This window comes from Panthera tigris, chromosome C1 (genome assembly GCF_018350195.1).
Source record: "Panthera tigris isolate Pti1 chromosome C1, P.tigris_Pti1_mat1.1, whole genome shotgun sequence".
NCBI lineage: Eukaryota > Metazoa > Chordata > Mammalia > Carnivora > Felidae > Panthera > Panthera tigris.
In genome coordinates this window covers 206,237,826-206,254,541 of record NC_056667.1, presented here as the reverse complement: position 1 = coordinate 206,254,541, position 16,716 = coordinate 206,237,826, and the positions used below count along the sequence as shown (strand labels likewise).

The window sequence follows — 16,716 nt, the reverse complement described above, 5'->3', positions numbered from 1 at the left end:
CTAAGGCCTTCCGGTAAATATTTTAGCGTCCCGTGTGGGTAGTGCTTTCATCACATGGTATTGGCTAGTGTAGTTATTATGTCTGCAAGGAGGCAGATAATAGAAAACAAGTTGGAAACTCCTTTTTTTCATGGCGGGGGCCTTAAGAACGCAAGTCTTGCATAACATGGATTTTCAAATGCAACACCTGACGTCATTGACTGTGGAAATTTTACTCAGAGCGGCCTATATAAAGCACCCTCCAGAGTGTCCCTGATGTATTCATTTCCAGACTGATGAAACAGCAGTAGTGATCAAACACCACCTGTAATCAATGAAATACTTAGGCCCTGACATTTAGCGTGAAAGCAAGCAAGTGGAATACCCATTGCATAACTTAGAATATCAGCCAGATGCTCTTGGAATGTACAAATGAAAGGCTTGGGGACTGTTTCTTCCGTTGGCCAAAAGATACAGATTTCATGGTTCCCCATCTTGCCTGCATGGGTGTAGATGTGTCTCAGAAACTTGACAGAAAAGAGATTAAGAGGAGGAGAGAAGGCGGATGTGTAGTTTGAAAAACCACCTTCTGGTCGTGTGCTACACCCTTCTGGCTCCCCATGTATATGAAAGTCATTGATGTAGAATATATTTTTAATACTTATAATTTGTGTTTAAAATATATAGAGATCTATCTTTAACACATATGTATTTAAAATATATATCGAGAGAGAGGTTTGCGTTTCTATGAAAATGTCTGCATTCTTGTAGCTTAGCTTAGCATCTAGCCTTTTAATACTTTCTGACCCACATTTATACACGAGGTTCCTCTTTGAATGCATTCCTTTGCTTGTGAACTTCAAAACACTTAAGTAGAATAGCAGGGACGCTTATATTTGACATTCCTCGTAATGATGCAGGGGCTTTGTGGATTCTGAAGAATCTTCAGAAACATCTAATAAGGAGTCAATTTTAGTTACCAGTTCCACTGAAGTATATTTTTATCATCATCTATTGCCTGCACGCTTCGTAACTCATGGTTGTTAACTGCGCTGATTCAGAGTCCTTGTTTAACTGGAATATGTGCTGTTTCCTCACAACGACTGCTCAGAATATGTATCGAATTGTACCGTGACATTTAGCAAGTCAAACCAGCAAGGGAAATGCAGAGATCACATTTCCCATTGCCACGAAAGGCAGTTTACTCGTAACCTTGGGGCGGAAGCAAAAGACAGACGACCCCTGGGTTGTCATCACCTGTGTCCCTACTGATGAATCATTTATTTCAGAGAGCTAGAAATTGAAAACTTCCCTCAGACAGTGTCCTATGGCTCAGTGGGCTATGCTTTGATAGTTTCTCTGGGTAAAAGGTAAGCACACGTTCCCCCTATTTTCAGAACTGCCATTGAGCTGGCTCCAGAAGCCCTTGCGTGATCCCCAGAAGACGGCAGATGAAATTTTTAATTCTTCCACTCCAGCTTCTTTCTACTTCTTACAGAAAATAGTCCCAACAGGTGTCTATTTTCAGGCCAAATGAGTAAATAATCACAATTTCTTTCTGATCGGTCACTTACCAAGATATTGAAATCAGCGTCAATAGACCTTTCATAATAATAAGGAAAACTGTAGTTGCCATGCAGAGCAGCTGGAGATGTGTATTTTTAAGCACTCCACACTCAGTTAAGCTGTTTTCCCTGCATGCTAGTCAGAGCTCAGATTGCTCTGCTGACACGGAATGTTTTTCTTTGTTATTGCTGTCCTCCTCATCAGCACTAACACACACCAAGGGCCTATTGTGTACCAGGCACTGTGTTGGGGTCTCCCACTAGACTTCTGAGTCTGTACTATTTCCATCATGCAGATCAAGGAGCAGGGATGAAAGGAAGTCACAGGTCATGACTGAGACCAGAGCCAACCGTCAGAGTAATGACAATAAAATCCTGCTTCCCACCTCTCCCTTGCTGCTAACCCTGGACTCAGAAATTTGTCAGTGGAGAAAAATTCACAGTGAAAATGTCTCTTTGTGCTAGTTTTCACAGCGTGGTGAGAAAATCTTTTCCTGAAACTTGGAGACATTTTTCTTATTGAAAAGGAAGTTGCAAATGTGGCTGTAGCGATTGCCCTGTGGGGGTTCTGGTTGATGGCCTCAGAAGTCCTGTTTCTCTGATGTGTCAGTCTGTCGATTTTAGCCACTAACTTCTGACCTTGAACCAGACAAATCTTCACAAAGACAGAGACAGAAAAACCATGGCAGGCTGGAAGCCATGTGGGAACCGGGCCAGACCTCACTACCCTTACCAACTCTTGAGGAATGACGGTGAAGCGCGTTTTGTGCTTTCAATACTCTAAGACACTTTTTTTTAGCAGTTTGGGGTCAGGGGACTCCTATATTCAGCTGTGTTTCGTCTTGACCATTCTTTAAAAAAAAATTGTTCAATAAAAACATCTTTATTAGAATCTGTGGAATCTTTTCCAGTTATACCCAGTGCAAATACACATGTTGAAGATGTATGCCCTCTAAGAACTATTTCATTCATCTGCTTATTCATTCAACGAAGGTAGAGTGAAATTCCCCTAAAGACCGGGCTCTGTGTTGAACACTGAACATGTACTGTTGGACAAGACACTTCTCTGCCTTTGAAGAGCCCAAAGTCAGTTCTGGAAACGCACAAGGAAACAGGCAATTACCTGCTTGCCAAGAACTCTGCTGATGAACGAGTTCATCGTCTTCAGTTACAGCCCATTTACAAAACGAAGGATCCTGTTTACATGGTCAGACTTAACCTGGCAAAAGTGCTTTGCAAGCATAAAGCACCATATGGTTGTGCATTTTAATCCTTACTCTTAGATCAATCACCTCACGTTAGCCAAAAGTACAGCATTAGAATGCTTGCTGCGTGTGTGTTTTACATACCATGAATATTTCTTTTTTTAGTCAGAAATGAGAAAAGCAGAAAAAGTACAGCTAAGATTCTTTCTGACCTCCGGATCTTCACCTGGCCCTCAAAAGCCATTTTCATGAGGTAAACTCTGCAGTCAGAAGAAACCGTGAGAGCCTAGGTTCTTAACTCCCCACTTAATCCAGTATTCTGAGGCCACATGCATTCCACAGGAAAGATGATGCTGTGTCTCTTCAAAGAGAAGGAGATGTGAAGATTGCCTCACTTGGTTATCCTCAGATGATAGAATCTTACCTTCCCCCACCCGTTTCAAACCAGACAAATAAAATTAACAGAGGCTGAAACCTACTTGCTCCTATGGCATAAACATGATGGCATGGTTACTGTTTTCAATCCCCTATTTTAGCTTTGCAGGATTGTAAAAGACCTATTAGCAAAGTAAATGGAATAATGAAATTGCATATGCTTGCATCGGGCATCTGAAGACATATCACAGTTCTTTTTAAAATAGCAGCACTTGGGAACATACCTACCATATGTCATTCCTGTTAGGACAACGATCCAGAGACTTGTGGCTTTGCATCTGACATGATGTGGGGTGCATATCGACTCGTACCTCTAGGTACGTTTACATGACATACAGAGTTTCCTCTGCTCGTGCCAAAGACGTGAAGAAGGCCTTATGAAAAAGGCCAAAAATTACTCCAGACTCTGTGTTCTACCCCAGGCTGCCACATGAGGGCATTCTTCTCCCAAAATACGTGCAAGCAGGTGTAACCACGGATTTCTGCAAACAGACCAGGTGTAAGGTTATCTCAGGAGGGTCTTTGGCCTGGTGGGGAGTGTTTCATTATTGGCTGATTCTAACATGATATTTTGTTTTCTTTACGTTACTTTTTCTTTCAATTTCATAGGGTGCTGATCCATGGCTTGGATAACAACCGAAGACTGGATATATTATTTAAGTGAATAGCTTTTGTTTGTTTGTGATTTGCAATTGGAGCGCCCTAATAAAACTGGTGTTTCGTTGTGCGTTTCCCATAGGGCTTTTTTGAAGAGGAGGAAGGTAAGGAGTATATTTACAAAGAGCCTAAGCTGACGGGCCTCTCGGAGATTTCTCAAAGACTGCTCAAGCTCTATGCGGATAAATTTGGTGCAGACAATGTGAAGATAATCCAGGATTCCAACAAGGTAAAGGAAAATCAGCATCCATGCACATGTGAATAACTGACTCCTTTTTTTTAAGTTTTTTTAGCTGTATCTGTTAAGGTTTTCATTTTCTGCCTGACTGCAAAGTAACCTGCCTCAACCACACGGGAGGTTTTGGCTGTTTCTTTATTCGATGGTTGGCGATTTTTTTTTTTTTTTTTTTTTTGGTCAAAAATGTTATGTGTGTTTATTTGAGTAACTTTTAGGTAACCTTAGAAACAAGTTACCAAATTCTCTACTTCTGCCATAGATTACTTGCATTTGAATAGCAACCTAAGGGTTAAAGTGATGGGGCCCACTGTTCTTTCCAGAGCTCACGGTGCACATGGGGTTAAGAAGAGGCGGCTACATGCAAACGGTTAATTAAATAGAGCCCAGGGAGTTCCTCGGGAGACAGGTCTAAGTCACAGGGAGAAAGTTCAGGGTTCCCTGAGCAGCTCATTCTTGGCTGGGCAATGCTTCACAGAGGAAGGATGTCTGATCTGGGGATCGCAGAGTGAGAAGCCGTTTGCCGGAAGCAGAGGGCATTCTGAGAAGCCCGGCACAGGCGATGCCAGGGAGGAATGAGAAGGGGACACAATGGCAGGTGTCTGCAACACAGGTTGGACAGAAAAGTATAGCAGAGCAATGCATCTCAAAAAGCAGGTTGGTGCCCATGTGGGGAGGCCACTGTTGGGCCACCAAAGAAAAGGTCTGTTTTCTCCCCTCCTCTTTTACTCAGCTGGTATTTGGAGGGATCGGGGCATGAGATTCCTGGGTCTGGGCAGAAATTGTCACGATGTGCCCGCCACTCTCTCCCTTAGCTTGAAAGGTAAGATCCCCTTCCCCTTAAAGATGGAAAGAACTCGAATCACCCTCATGGTGGCACTCCTAAATAGGAAACATAGGGTTCCTAGTGAGATGAGAAAAATGCCCAATTTAGTGGCAGGCATCTGCAGTCTTCATTCCATCATGGCACCTTCTATCAGCTGGTGATCCATCTTGGAGAAACTAGATAACCACTCTGAATTTTTTTTTTAATCTGTAAAGTAGATACAGTTATACTCATCTTACAGTATAATTTTAGGAACATCATAAATAAGTTCATGAGCTTCCTCAAATTTCTGGAATCAGATAGGCAGTGAGTACGTAAACAGATGGAGAAAGCTGGAAGAAGTTTAAAAATTCTTCCAGAAATCTTTAGAAAAGAGGCTGAGAATCATCTCTTCCAACCTTGAAAATTCCCTGGCTCTTCTTGGGACCCCTAGCCTGCTTGCTATTTCTGAAGCTTATTCACCAAAGCAGAATTAGTAAAGAAATTATATAGGATGACTTATTGCAGATAAGAGAAGGTATTAGAGAAACTGAAAATAAATATATTTGCAATCATGAGACAGGCTAACCAGTTAATCCACTCAGCCAACAAAGAACCCCCTTCTACCTCACAAGCCTGAGCCCAGGTCTAGGTACATGGCTGAATCATAGAAGGACAAGGAGATATATTTCTACTCTTAAGAAGCTTGTTTTCTCCGGACACCTGGGTGCCTCAGTGGGTTGAGCGTCCGACTTAGTCTAAGGTCATAATCTCATGGTTCGTGAGTTTGAGCCCCACTGCAGGCTCACTGTTGTCAGCGCAGAGCCGGCTTCAGGTCCTCTGTCCCCTATCTCTGCCCCTCCTCTGCTGCTCTCTCTCTCTCTCTCTCTCTCTCTCAAAAATACATAAAAAGAAAAAGGAAAAAAAAGCTTGTGTTCTAGACAAAAGTGAGGACATTCACTACAGGAGAGAAAGAAAAGAGGGGCACCTAGGTGGCTCAGACGGTTAAGCATCCGACTTCGGCTCTGGTCATGATCTTGTGGTCTGTGAGTTCGAGCCCCGTGTCGGGCTCTGTGCTGACAGCTCAGAGCCTGGAGCCTGCCTGGGATTCTGTGTCTCCCTCTCTGCCTCTCTCTCTCTCTCTCTGCCCTCTCTCTCTCAAAAATAAACACTTAAAAAGAAAAGAAAGGATTATAAGTGAAACGCCTTAGCCAGGTGCGTATGTTTGGAAGAACGTCACTACCGGAAAGTTTGGCTCCGGTCCTACCTCTGCCACCATCTGGCTGCTTGACCGCAGTCCGGCCAGTTACTCTTTCTGTGGTTCCAGGGCCACCCAGCCTCTGAAAGGATCCGACTGCCTGTTCTTCCCCACGGGGACAGGCCGGCAGGGTGCCAGCGGGGGGAACGCCGAGCGCCCTGCTCGCTTCCCGGAGCACCTGCGGCTCACCACTCTCTTCCCCCGTTAACGCGTCCACCCAGGTAAACCCCAAGGATCTGGACCCCAAATATGCCTACATCCAGGTGACCTATGTCACACCATTCTTCGAGGAAAAGGAAATCGAGGACCGGAAGACGGATTTCGAGATGCACCACAACATCAACCGCTTCGTCTTCGAGACGCCCTTTACGCTGTCGGGCAAGAAGCACGGCGGGGTAGAGGAGCAGTGCAAGAGGCGCACCGTGCTGACCAGTAAGTGCCGCCCGCGGCCGGGCGGAGCGCTGGCTGCAACGCGCGCCCCCTGGTGGGGGGCGGGGGTGGTCGCAGTCTCGCGGACAGCCACCCGACGTGTGCGAAATTAGGAATGCCGGCCGGGGAGAGCTGGCGTCCCCCCCTTGGGAAGTCAACCAGAAGAGAAACCGCCCCTACGGTTACCTCATCCGCCCCTTCCCTGTAGACGTCAGGGCCGCAAAGGTCATGGTGCCGGTGTCCCGGGAACAGCTCTGAACTTAACCTCTCGTCCCTCCCTGAGCCCACCCCCGGTGACTTGAGGGTTAGCAGCTCTCAGAATTGTGTGCTCGGGGCAAGATTCGAAACCATTCTGGAGCTGGGGCTCCTCACGTGTCAGCTGAACGCAGGGGATGACCTCCCACATCCCTTCCAGCGCTGTCTAGAGCTACTCTAGGAGCCGGGGAGCCTCTCGCTTCCTGAGCAACCGTGCCGTGAGCGCCTGCTAGGTGCCGGGCGCCGTTCTGGGAGCTGAAACAAATGCAACAGGACTCTTGCCCTCAGGGTTCACGGTCTGGTAGGAGAGAGCCAAGTAAAGCAAGACGTTCAGGTGAGCGGAGTATGAGAGAGAAAATGGGAATACGCGGGAGGGGCCCCTCAGGCCGACGGAGGAGAAAGACGCACGAGGGTATTCTAGAAGAATCTTGATGAGCAGTCCTGGATAGCGCAATGGATACAAGAATAGCAGCGACATCCAGATGACAGGACACATTCATCTTCCGGGAAACTTTTTCAGAACTTTTATCGTAAACGATCGGAACAAAGAGATTATAACGTGCTATTTGGTGGAGACGGAAGCATTCGTTAGTGTGGTTTAGTGTCGTTTTTATTTGAATTATAAGTTGTGAGGGAAACTGTAATCTTTTCAGTGGTTGGAGACTGTAAAGGCCTTAATCCAGCCCATAGAACGAGGACATGTTGGCCAGCCAGGTGCACAAGAGCAAGCCAGGCAACATTAGTTGGGCCAAAACCTAAGAGACGTTAGACACCATGGTATACAGGAGAAAAAATAACTCACATACACAGAAAAAGTGCAGGGTGGAATGTGCTGTGTATAAAAAAGAGATACAAGGGGGGCCCCGGTGGCTCAGTTGGGTAAGCGACCGACTTCGGCTCACATCATGATCTCGCGGTGCGTGAGTTCGAGCCCCGCGTGGGGCTCTGTGCTGACAGCTAGGAGCCTGGAGCCTGCTTCCGATTCTGTGCCTCCCTCTCTCTCTGCCCCTCCCCCACTTGCACGGTGTGTGTGTGTGTGCGTGCGCGTGTGTGCGTCTCAAAAATAAATAAACATTTTCCAAAAGAGAGATACAAGATCATCCGGACCTTCAGGGGTACCCTGGACGCGTCCCTAACCCTCAGGCTTTACATTCTCTCGCGTTGCTTTCGTGCAGCCAGTCACTTGTTCCCCTACGTGAAGAAGCGAATACAAGTCATAAGCCAGTCGAGCACAGAACTGAATCCTATCGAAGTGGCCATTGACGAGATGTCCAAGAAAGTTTCTGAGCTGAATCAGCTTTGCACAATGGACGAGGTGGACATGATCAGACTGCAGCTCAAAGTCCAAGGAAGTGTCAGCGTGAAGGTAGGCATTGTCCAGAGCAGAGACACACACGGCCCGTGGCACCTGGTACCAAGTGCCCTAGAAATTTCTGACAGAGGATGTGAGAGCCATTTTTCTGTTCTGATACCATCCGCAACTTTTTCTGAGTCTTGAAAACTTTGTTTTGTTGCCAGTGCGAACACCAGGAGACGAACCTTTTTTTCTTTTCTTTAAGTTTAGCTGAAATAAAATCCTCCTTTCCCATCTTCTCCGCATAAACTCTATTCTATATTCGAAAATCTAATGAGTGAACGAATGAATGAATGAATGAATGACAAATACGGCTGTCTCGTCAATATCTGTCCGTGAGAGCCTCACGAACGTGTTCAGAAACAAATCCTTTAAAAATGTTTATTGGTTCACAAGATGTGTGTCGGTATTTATCTGAGTGTCAGGGGCCTGGTAAAGCAGCAGATGGCCTGCTCACTGTGGGTGATTAAAGAAAAGAGAACAAACAGACTGTTTGCAGAGGTATAAGCAGTATTTAGGACAAACAACAAGGTGGGCACAGGAGCTGACAAGACGGAGGGGCTGTTACCCGCCCCTAGATCCGGAGCTGGAGAGGAGACAAGAGTGGGTTGAACAGAGCGAGAGCTGGGAGAGCCAGCTGCTGAGGCCACCTCTGCCAGATAGAGGACCACACAGAGGAAACCCTGTGGCCAACAAACCCAGCCTGGCTGGGACCAGGGAGATTCGGGTGAGGCACTCACCTCGGGCACAAAATGTAAGTGGGCATCAAAAACCTCAGTACCCAGGATAGAATAATATTTGTGCGATGCCAACAATTTATAATGAGCAAAGAGTTAAAATTTTAAACAAAGGCAGGCCCATAACAATGCCGTGTGGAACTACATAGGAGCCCGAGGCAAAAAGGAAAAATCAGTGAGGCCGACCCTGATGTTGACCTGCTCTCCTCTTCCCCGCCCACCTTTTCTGCGTGTCCCCATGGCTGACTCGAAATAGTAATAATAATTTTTTTTTTTAAGCCGGAAGGCAAAAGAACCATTGCTGTCCTCCAAACGGGACAGCTTCTCTCAGCATAGAGCTGTGTCAAGGAAGGTGGACGTTGGACCGGGGGGCACGAAAGGGAGCATCCAGAGTGTTTACTCATTGTGCCATGCTGGCAATACCTGGCAGGCACGGGCATCTGAAGGCAGCTCGAATACAGTGTTAGCTTCCTTCTGCTGTGACCTTATTCCTTCCAAGCCCCACAGTCACATGAAGAGACCATAAGCACTAAAGGGTACGGACTCCTTCGTGAATGGAAGCCTACGCATGTGTGCGAGCAGGAGTGGGTCCTGGCATCGTGCATTCATTCGGCAAATCTGATCAATGCCTCCTCCGGCCGGAATCTAGGCCAGACTGTTAAGCGGAATCCGGTGAAACAGTGACTCCCAGGGGGGTGCATACGCGAATGGCCGCCATTAATAGTGAAGGGTTGACTTGAATGTGAATAGAAAAAAAAATAAATAAGTAGTACATCACACATTTGATTTCACAGATATTAAAATTCAACGTGAGTAAATCAAAACGAGTCTAGTTTTCAAAGATAGTAAGAAAATAACGGTGCAAGCAGAGGGCAGACGTGACAAAAAATGTGAAACGAGGGACAAGTGACCGTTTGAGAGAAGGTACCGTGAGGTATAGCACGCAGCGGGATCCTTCAGTAACTTACTGACTTCTGAGTGGGGGGACAGCAGAGAAGACAGGTAACAAATCGGTGGACCCCACAGCAGCATGAGAGGATGTGGGCGCTGCATGATGGAAGCTACTCCTTCTAGCTGTGGAGAAGGCTCCAGCCAAGGGGGAGATGGGTTTCTCCTCAGACGTTTCTCTTCTCCCCCCACAGGTTAACGCTGGGCCGATGGCCTACGCACGAGCTTTCCTTGAAGAAACCAATGCGAAGAGATACCCTGACAACCAAGTAAAACTTCTGAAGGAAATATTCAGGTAAGCTTTTCTTTGTCGGAATGTTCTGGAACTCCTTCAGGCAGGACCCACCCGCCCGACCCTCTCCAAGGCAGCAGAGTCTCACCGAGGCCGGACTTTGAGTTGCCGCTTTCTGGGGCTGGCCGTTAATTTGCTGACTGCTGTCCCCAAAGGCAATTTGCGGACGCGTGTGGACAGGCCCTTGATGTGAATGAGCGCCTCATCAAGGAGGATCAGCTGGAGTACCAGGAAGAGCTGAGGTCCCATTATAAGGACATGCTCAGTGAACTCTCCACAATCATGAATGAGCAGGTAAGACCTTCCTGGAGGCGGCCCACGCTGCCAGTTCATAGGAAGTGCCCATTTTAGCCCCGGTGCCAGGAGGCCTGTAAATGCCTCCTCTCTTTCGTGACCACCATGGCGCTGAGTTGCTCCCTCCTCCGCGTACAACATTCCGTGCCTCTCCAAACAGAGATCAGGTTGGGGAAAAATCTATTTAAAAAACAAAAGAGAAGATGAGAACCCAGGTGATTTCCGAAGTTCTCAGATATGTTTAGCCAAACCATATGAGCTATTGGTTTTCTAGAACAGATGGAACCTATTAGACAGTAAGGAACAGCGGGCGACGTTCCGCTAGGTTTGCTGCCACTCCCGTCCCGGATGTAGGACGTCCCAACTCCCAGGCTGTGACACGGAGTCCCACAGTTCCGCCACCAGGGGTCTCTGCACCATACTCCAGAGGAACGCCAGGACTAAGGGCCTGGCTCATCAAGATGGAGACTGCCTCTACACAGGCTGGGCCTCCTGAAGATGTGCAGAACTGGGTAAAACTCGATCCTCTACCCCACCAGCAAGTTATCCATGATTTCTGGCATGTAGCCAGCATGTTCTATAACGCTGTGCACAAAATCTGGATATTCATTAATCACGGTACTTGGGAGGGACACATAATCAAGTGGTCGAAAGCCAAGCGCTATTCTTTGGCTTCCCAGCATCCATCAACTCTCACACTGGACCTGGACATCTAGCTTATTACCCGTGGCCCTCTCCAGAAGTTAGATGTGCTCTTTATGGAATAATTGAGGGAGGGGGACAATTTGAATAATCTCCTGATAGTGCCTCATGCATAGTAGCCACTCACTAAAAATGCGTTTCCTTTCATCTCTTTAAATGGCCGAGCACTGGGGCGCCTGGGTGGCTCAGTCGGTTAAGCGGCCGACTTCGGCTCAGGTCATGATCTCACGGTCCGTGGGTTCGAGCCCCGCGTCAGGCTCTGTGCTGAAAGCTCAGAGCCTGGAGCCTGTTTCAGATTCTGTGTCTCCCTCTCTCTGACCCTCCCCCATTCATGCTCTGTCTCTCTCTGTCTCAAAAATAAATAAATGTTAAAAAAAAAAAATTTTTTTAAATAAATGGCCGAACACTATCCACACTATTCACAAAGCCTGAAATGTATCACATGAATGTTTTCTTCTGAGTGCATTTCCCACGTTTCTTTTTTCTTCTTTTCCATTTCCTTTTACTCACATTTTAATTTTTTTTTAATGTTTATTTATTTTTGAGACAGAGAGAGAGAGAAAGTGAGCAGGGGAGGGGCAGGGAGAGAGGGAGACACAGAATCCGAAGCAGGCCCCGGGCTCTGAGCTGTCAGCACAGAGCCCGACACGGGGCTCGAACTCATGGACCGTGAGATCATGACCCGAGCCAAAGTTGGACGCTTAACCGACTGAGCCTCCCAGGCACCCCTCCTTTTACCCACATTTTAAACTCTCCAGAGTAGCCAAAAAGATTGGTTAATGGACTTACGTTGGAGATCATTTATCTTCCTGGCTAGGATTCCTCAATGAGGGATTATTATTAGTGGCTTCAGATGATTAAGAGGTGATGGGAATTAAAAACTCAAGAGGGATGCCTCGCTTGCAAGGGGTGATCACATCTGAGAGTGAAACAAAAATAACAAGCAATGGATCTTAAAGTTGGGAAAAGTGGTAAAGAAATGCTTGTTTCCAACTATAAATTGCATCTGACCTTGAAACTTCTGGCAAAAAAAAATGCTTTTCTCTTTTTTTTCCTGACAGCTTTGTCACGGTCCGTGTCTGTACAGCTTCTGTTCCTCTGTGTCTAGTATTTCCCTCAGTACTATAAGCAAAAGTGGTATGTTTTTCTTTCCTTTTGTCTACACTGTCCTTTGTGGCCTTCTAATCTGCCTACCCCTTCCTACTTGTTCATATTCCCCAGATATCTCCATAGTGGCTAGTGTTCTCTGAGTGTTTCATTAGAAGAACTTTATTTCCATTTCAAGATAGGTTGATGTGGGGTGGGGGGAAGCTTGCCAATCAAAGTTAACAACTTAGCTTTTTTTGTAAGTTTATTTTATTTATTTATTTTGAGAGAGAGAGAGAGAGCACACGCCTGCAGGGGAGGGGCAGAGAGAGAAGGAACAAGAGAGAGAATCCCAAGCCATGGAGCCCAATTCAGGGCTCCAACTCAAGAACCGCGAGATCATGACCTAAGCCCATGACTTGAGTCAAAATCAAGAGTAGGACGCTTAACCGACTGAGCCACCCAGGCACCCCAACAACTTAGCTTTTAAAAAGAAAATTCATACTCCCCCAATTTATAAAGTGTATTTGATTGAGCTCATTGGTATCCTAAACAGAGATTCCGTATACCTCAAATTGCAACAAAAACAAAATAAAACAAACAAGAGACAAAGACAAGAACGAGGTGATTAAGAGGAGAGAAAAATAATTTTTTTTTCCCCCAGGAAACCTTTGCTAAAAGAAGCAAAGTCAAAACAAAGGTTCTGTGCTTCCTAGAAATTGACACAAAGAAAAGAAATGGATGGATGGCACAGATCATATTATTCAGTAAAATAGACCAATTTGTCAGCAGGAAAAATCGACTTTCTCCCAGTCCTGGAAATTTGTGACATCAGTATTTATATATGGGACAATGACTACAATATGTGTCCTGTAACATGTACATGGTATCTTCAAAAAAAGTTTTCCTTAAAACTGATTTACTCTACTACATTTCCACCTTAGATTGAAATGAGGACAAAGTATTAACTCCTAGCTCTGTAAAAGAGATTCTAGAGGAAGAACTGGTTAATCAATAATTATCAGTCATAAGTATAAATTGTCCATAGCAAAACATAAGTTATCTAGAGCAAAATAAGCTATTGTCATGGCAAGTATCGACAAGTGTTATTTGTTGGTTGTAATGAACAATTTCCTGAAATCAGAAATAGATAGCCAGTGATAAAGATCTACAAAGTCCATAGTATTTTAAAAAATGGCTATTTATCTCAGTTCAGATTTACAACAACCACAACAAAAATTATTTGCTTCTTTTCTCAATTTTTCTTAATGAAAAGGCACCTGGCCATAATGATTGGGTTCAAACTGTAGTGGAGGGAAGAGTAGTCAAATTTTAGTGTAATCCTGTAATGCATGAGCAAACCATAATCTGTAAGCATGAATACATTCACATACTTTTATACTCATGACATGTTCTGGGGAAAATTACATATGTAATTACAGGGAAGAGAGAAATTCTACCATTGAACCTTTAAAAATAGAAATAGTGGGCATTCACTTTTGAATGTCCCCTCTCTGAAAGCTTTCCTACCATTCTTCCTTTCTGATCTTATACTCTAATAAACTTTAGCCTGCTGCGAAAGAAAAGGAAAGAAAAGAAAGGAAGGAAGGAAGGAAGGAAGGGTTAGAATAGATACAGAACTTTAGAAAAACAAAAATAGAATTAATTGGGGCACCTGGGTGGCTCAGTCAGTTGAATGTCCGACTCCAGCTCAGGTCATGATTTCACAGTTCGTGGGTTCGAGCCCCTCATCAGGCTCTGTGCTGACAGCCCAGAGCCTGGAGCCTGCTTCGGATCCTGTGTCTCCCTCTCTCTCTGGCCTCCCCTGTTCTCATTCTCTCTCTCTTTCAAAAATAAAACATAAAACATTTTTAAAAATTAACAAAAAGAAAGAAATAGAATTAATTATGCAACTCATTCCAAGAGTGTCCAGAAAAATCTCAGCTAACAGGGTATCCTAAAGCCACCTAATCAGTGAAAGAAACGTCCGTGTAAGGAATGAGATGGAACAGGATAAAAAGGATAGACGAGATAAAGCAGTTGGAGTTGCTAAATGACAAGCAGACAATAACTACCTTTATAGGCAGCCGGGAACGCCACACTATTTTATAAGTAGCCAAAACATCAAAGCGTCCTTTAATGGAGGCGTGAGACATACATGTAAGTAACTAGATGAAACATAAATATAAGATGCTCGTTTGGAGTCGGCTCCAGCGGTGAGGACGTTAGCATAGTGAAGTCAGCAGCGGGAATGGATCTCAAATATAAAGTACAGAGAGAGGAACAGATCTACTCTGCCACAGTGCCAAGTAGGCAAGATGCAAAGTCATCTTGTTCTGGGAGCTTCAGATACTCTCTGCACACATTATTTCCCAAGTTACTGGCGCAGAACTTGTGGCGTTGATCGTAAGAATTTGTTGGCAGTGTAGGGTACCCAGATGCTTGGTGCCTTGTGCAGACAGAAGTGTTAATCTGTCTTAGAAGAAGGTTAGAGCTAAACCACAGTAATTTGTGAAGCTAGTGGGAAAATCTTCATAACTAGAAATTTGAAATATTCATTAAGTCTCTTCTTTACAGAGATACATCTTAGAGATGTCCAGGGGGTCTACTCTTGTTATAATATTTACATTTCATTATTTGAACAGATCTGACAGGAGAGTATTATTTGACACGCTAATATTATTTTCAAAGTCAGGTCAAGGCATATTTTTTTTCGTACATTAAATTTCCATTAAGGCAAACATTTAAATGACCTTTCAGATGCTTCCCTTTCTTGTAGATGACAATATGAATTACAAACTTTTAAAGTGAAGTAAAATTCTGGAATTATTCAGATACCATCATAAAGCGGTTCACTTATAAATTCATATGTGATAGCTGAAGAGTACCGTGAAGCTATTTTTTTTTCAATATATGAAATTTATCGTCAAATTGGTTTCCATACAACACCCAGTGCTCATCCCAAAAGGTGCCCTCCTCTATACCCATCACCCACCCTCCCCTCCCTCCCACCCCCCATCAACCCTCAGTTTATTCTCAGTTTTTAAGAGTCTCTTATGCCGTGAAGCTATTTTAAATCTTGCCACAATGCTGACGGCATGGGCTTGGAAAAAAAAAAAATTCTTCAGAACTACTCTAATAAGTACATTTCCAAAAGCTTGCAGAATCCTTGTGGGGAAGAAAAAGATCCTTGTTCTGGCTTTTCATTTCGCGTTTGGTGATTTTAACATGAAACTCTCGATTTTCGCTATGTTTTGTCCTGTCAAGATTATGTACAGGGACGACCCGTCAAAGCGCGGAGCGGAGCGAACCTGTCCACGAGTAATTAGCAGGCCCGCTCCCCCTTTACCCACTGTCTCCATCTCAGCCAGTGAGGACGCTTGAAGGGAGGTCTACTGCATCAGACGCGCCTCGAAGGGACCCTTCTGAATTTGTAGCTCATCTCGGGGAAGAGAAAGACTTAATTTATTTGAAGTTTTTATAGTGTTAATATTTTTTTTTTTTACCTCGCTAGCTTGAGAATTTCGCCAGCTTTCGGCTTTGCACATTTCTTATGATTTTTTTATTCCTTTGAGCAGCATTGATCAAGCCAAGCTGAATATTTGCCGTGAAATTCCAACGAATGTGTAGCTCAAAAGCAAACCCTAAGTTTGCTGTCAGTTATAATATGTTCAATACCAAGTCCTAGTACACAGATTTTAAAGGTCAAAGTGAATGTTTTTGTAACATTTAAGCATATTCCAAATGTAAATAGAAGATTGTAAAATATATGGTTTTTACCAAATTTAAAAGAGCCTTTTTAGTTAATACTTATGACAGTGCTAAAATTATATGAATAACATTTCAGATACCATTATATTAAAATATTTGTGTATGTGTACAAACATGTTGATAAATACTAATCTCTAAAGTTTGTGGAGTTCCTTTATTTGTAATATATGTGCTCTCAAAAGCAATGGGATGTGAAATTATGTATTTTGTTGTTCATAGAAATAAAAAATACAATTACTTTGCATTTGGTTCCCTCTTGAAGAGTGGGTGAATTGCTCCTAAAAGTGGTTCACTGCTGGACGTCTGCTCACGCAATCTTACACTCACTCCCTGCGGTGCCTTTTCAAGAAGGCAGGAAAAGAACTCAACCAGCAGCCAGGCAGTTCTTCCAAAGATCAATTGGATGGGCCAGGGGTTTCCAAAGTTAGATCACTAGAATGGGGAAGATAGAATGAACCAGAATCTTAAGGGTTGTGGTATTTAATAGGACTCTTCACAAATATTCCATCTCTACACTCTATAAACCTGTGGTAGGAGTGCACGTTCCTGCCTCTTTTGAAGTTAGACTTGACCACGTGACTTGCTTTTGAAATGTGAGCAGAAGTGATGTGTGTCGTTCTCAGGCAGATCCTTAAAAGCCAGTGGGTGGTGCTGCGCAGTCCCTTCACCGAAGCAGTCACATGGAGATGAAGCCTCTATCAGCCTGAGT

The 16,716-nt window shown here is 44.5% G+C and overlaps 1 protein-coding gene across 7 annotated transcripts in view; it reads left to right on the top strand.

Moving 5' to 3' along the window:
* The window catches only part of DOCK10 (dedicator of cytokinesis 10), a 267,897-nt gene extending 251,662 nt beyond the window's left edge, over window positions 1–16,235 (top strand). For 3 of the 7 annotated variants that reach the window (XM_042995486.1, XM_042995484.1, XM_042995485.1), the window contains 6 exons: window positions 3,924–4,070; window positions 6,361–6,571; window positions 7,999–8,189; window positions 10,057–10,157; window positions 10,310–10,448; window positions 12,212–12,532. In XM_042995486.1, the coding sequence (XP_042851420.1) occupies window positions 3,924–4,070; window positions 6,361–6,571; window positions 7,999–8,189; window positions 10,057–10,157; window positions 10,310–10,448; window positions 12,212–12,400 (978 nt within the window). In that variant the 3' untranslated portion in view covers window positions 12,401–12,532. Of the gene's footprint in view, window positions 1–3,923; window positions 4,071–6,360; window positions 6,572–7,998; window positions 8,190–10,056; window positions 10,158–10,309; window positions 10,449–12,211; window positions 12,533–15,503 lie in introns of those variants that run through there. The other 4 variants (XM_042995487.1, XM_015538862.2, XM_042995483.1 and 1 more) reach the window with 2 other exon arrangements.
* Window positions 16,236–16,716: the final 481 nt, after the last annotated feature.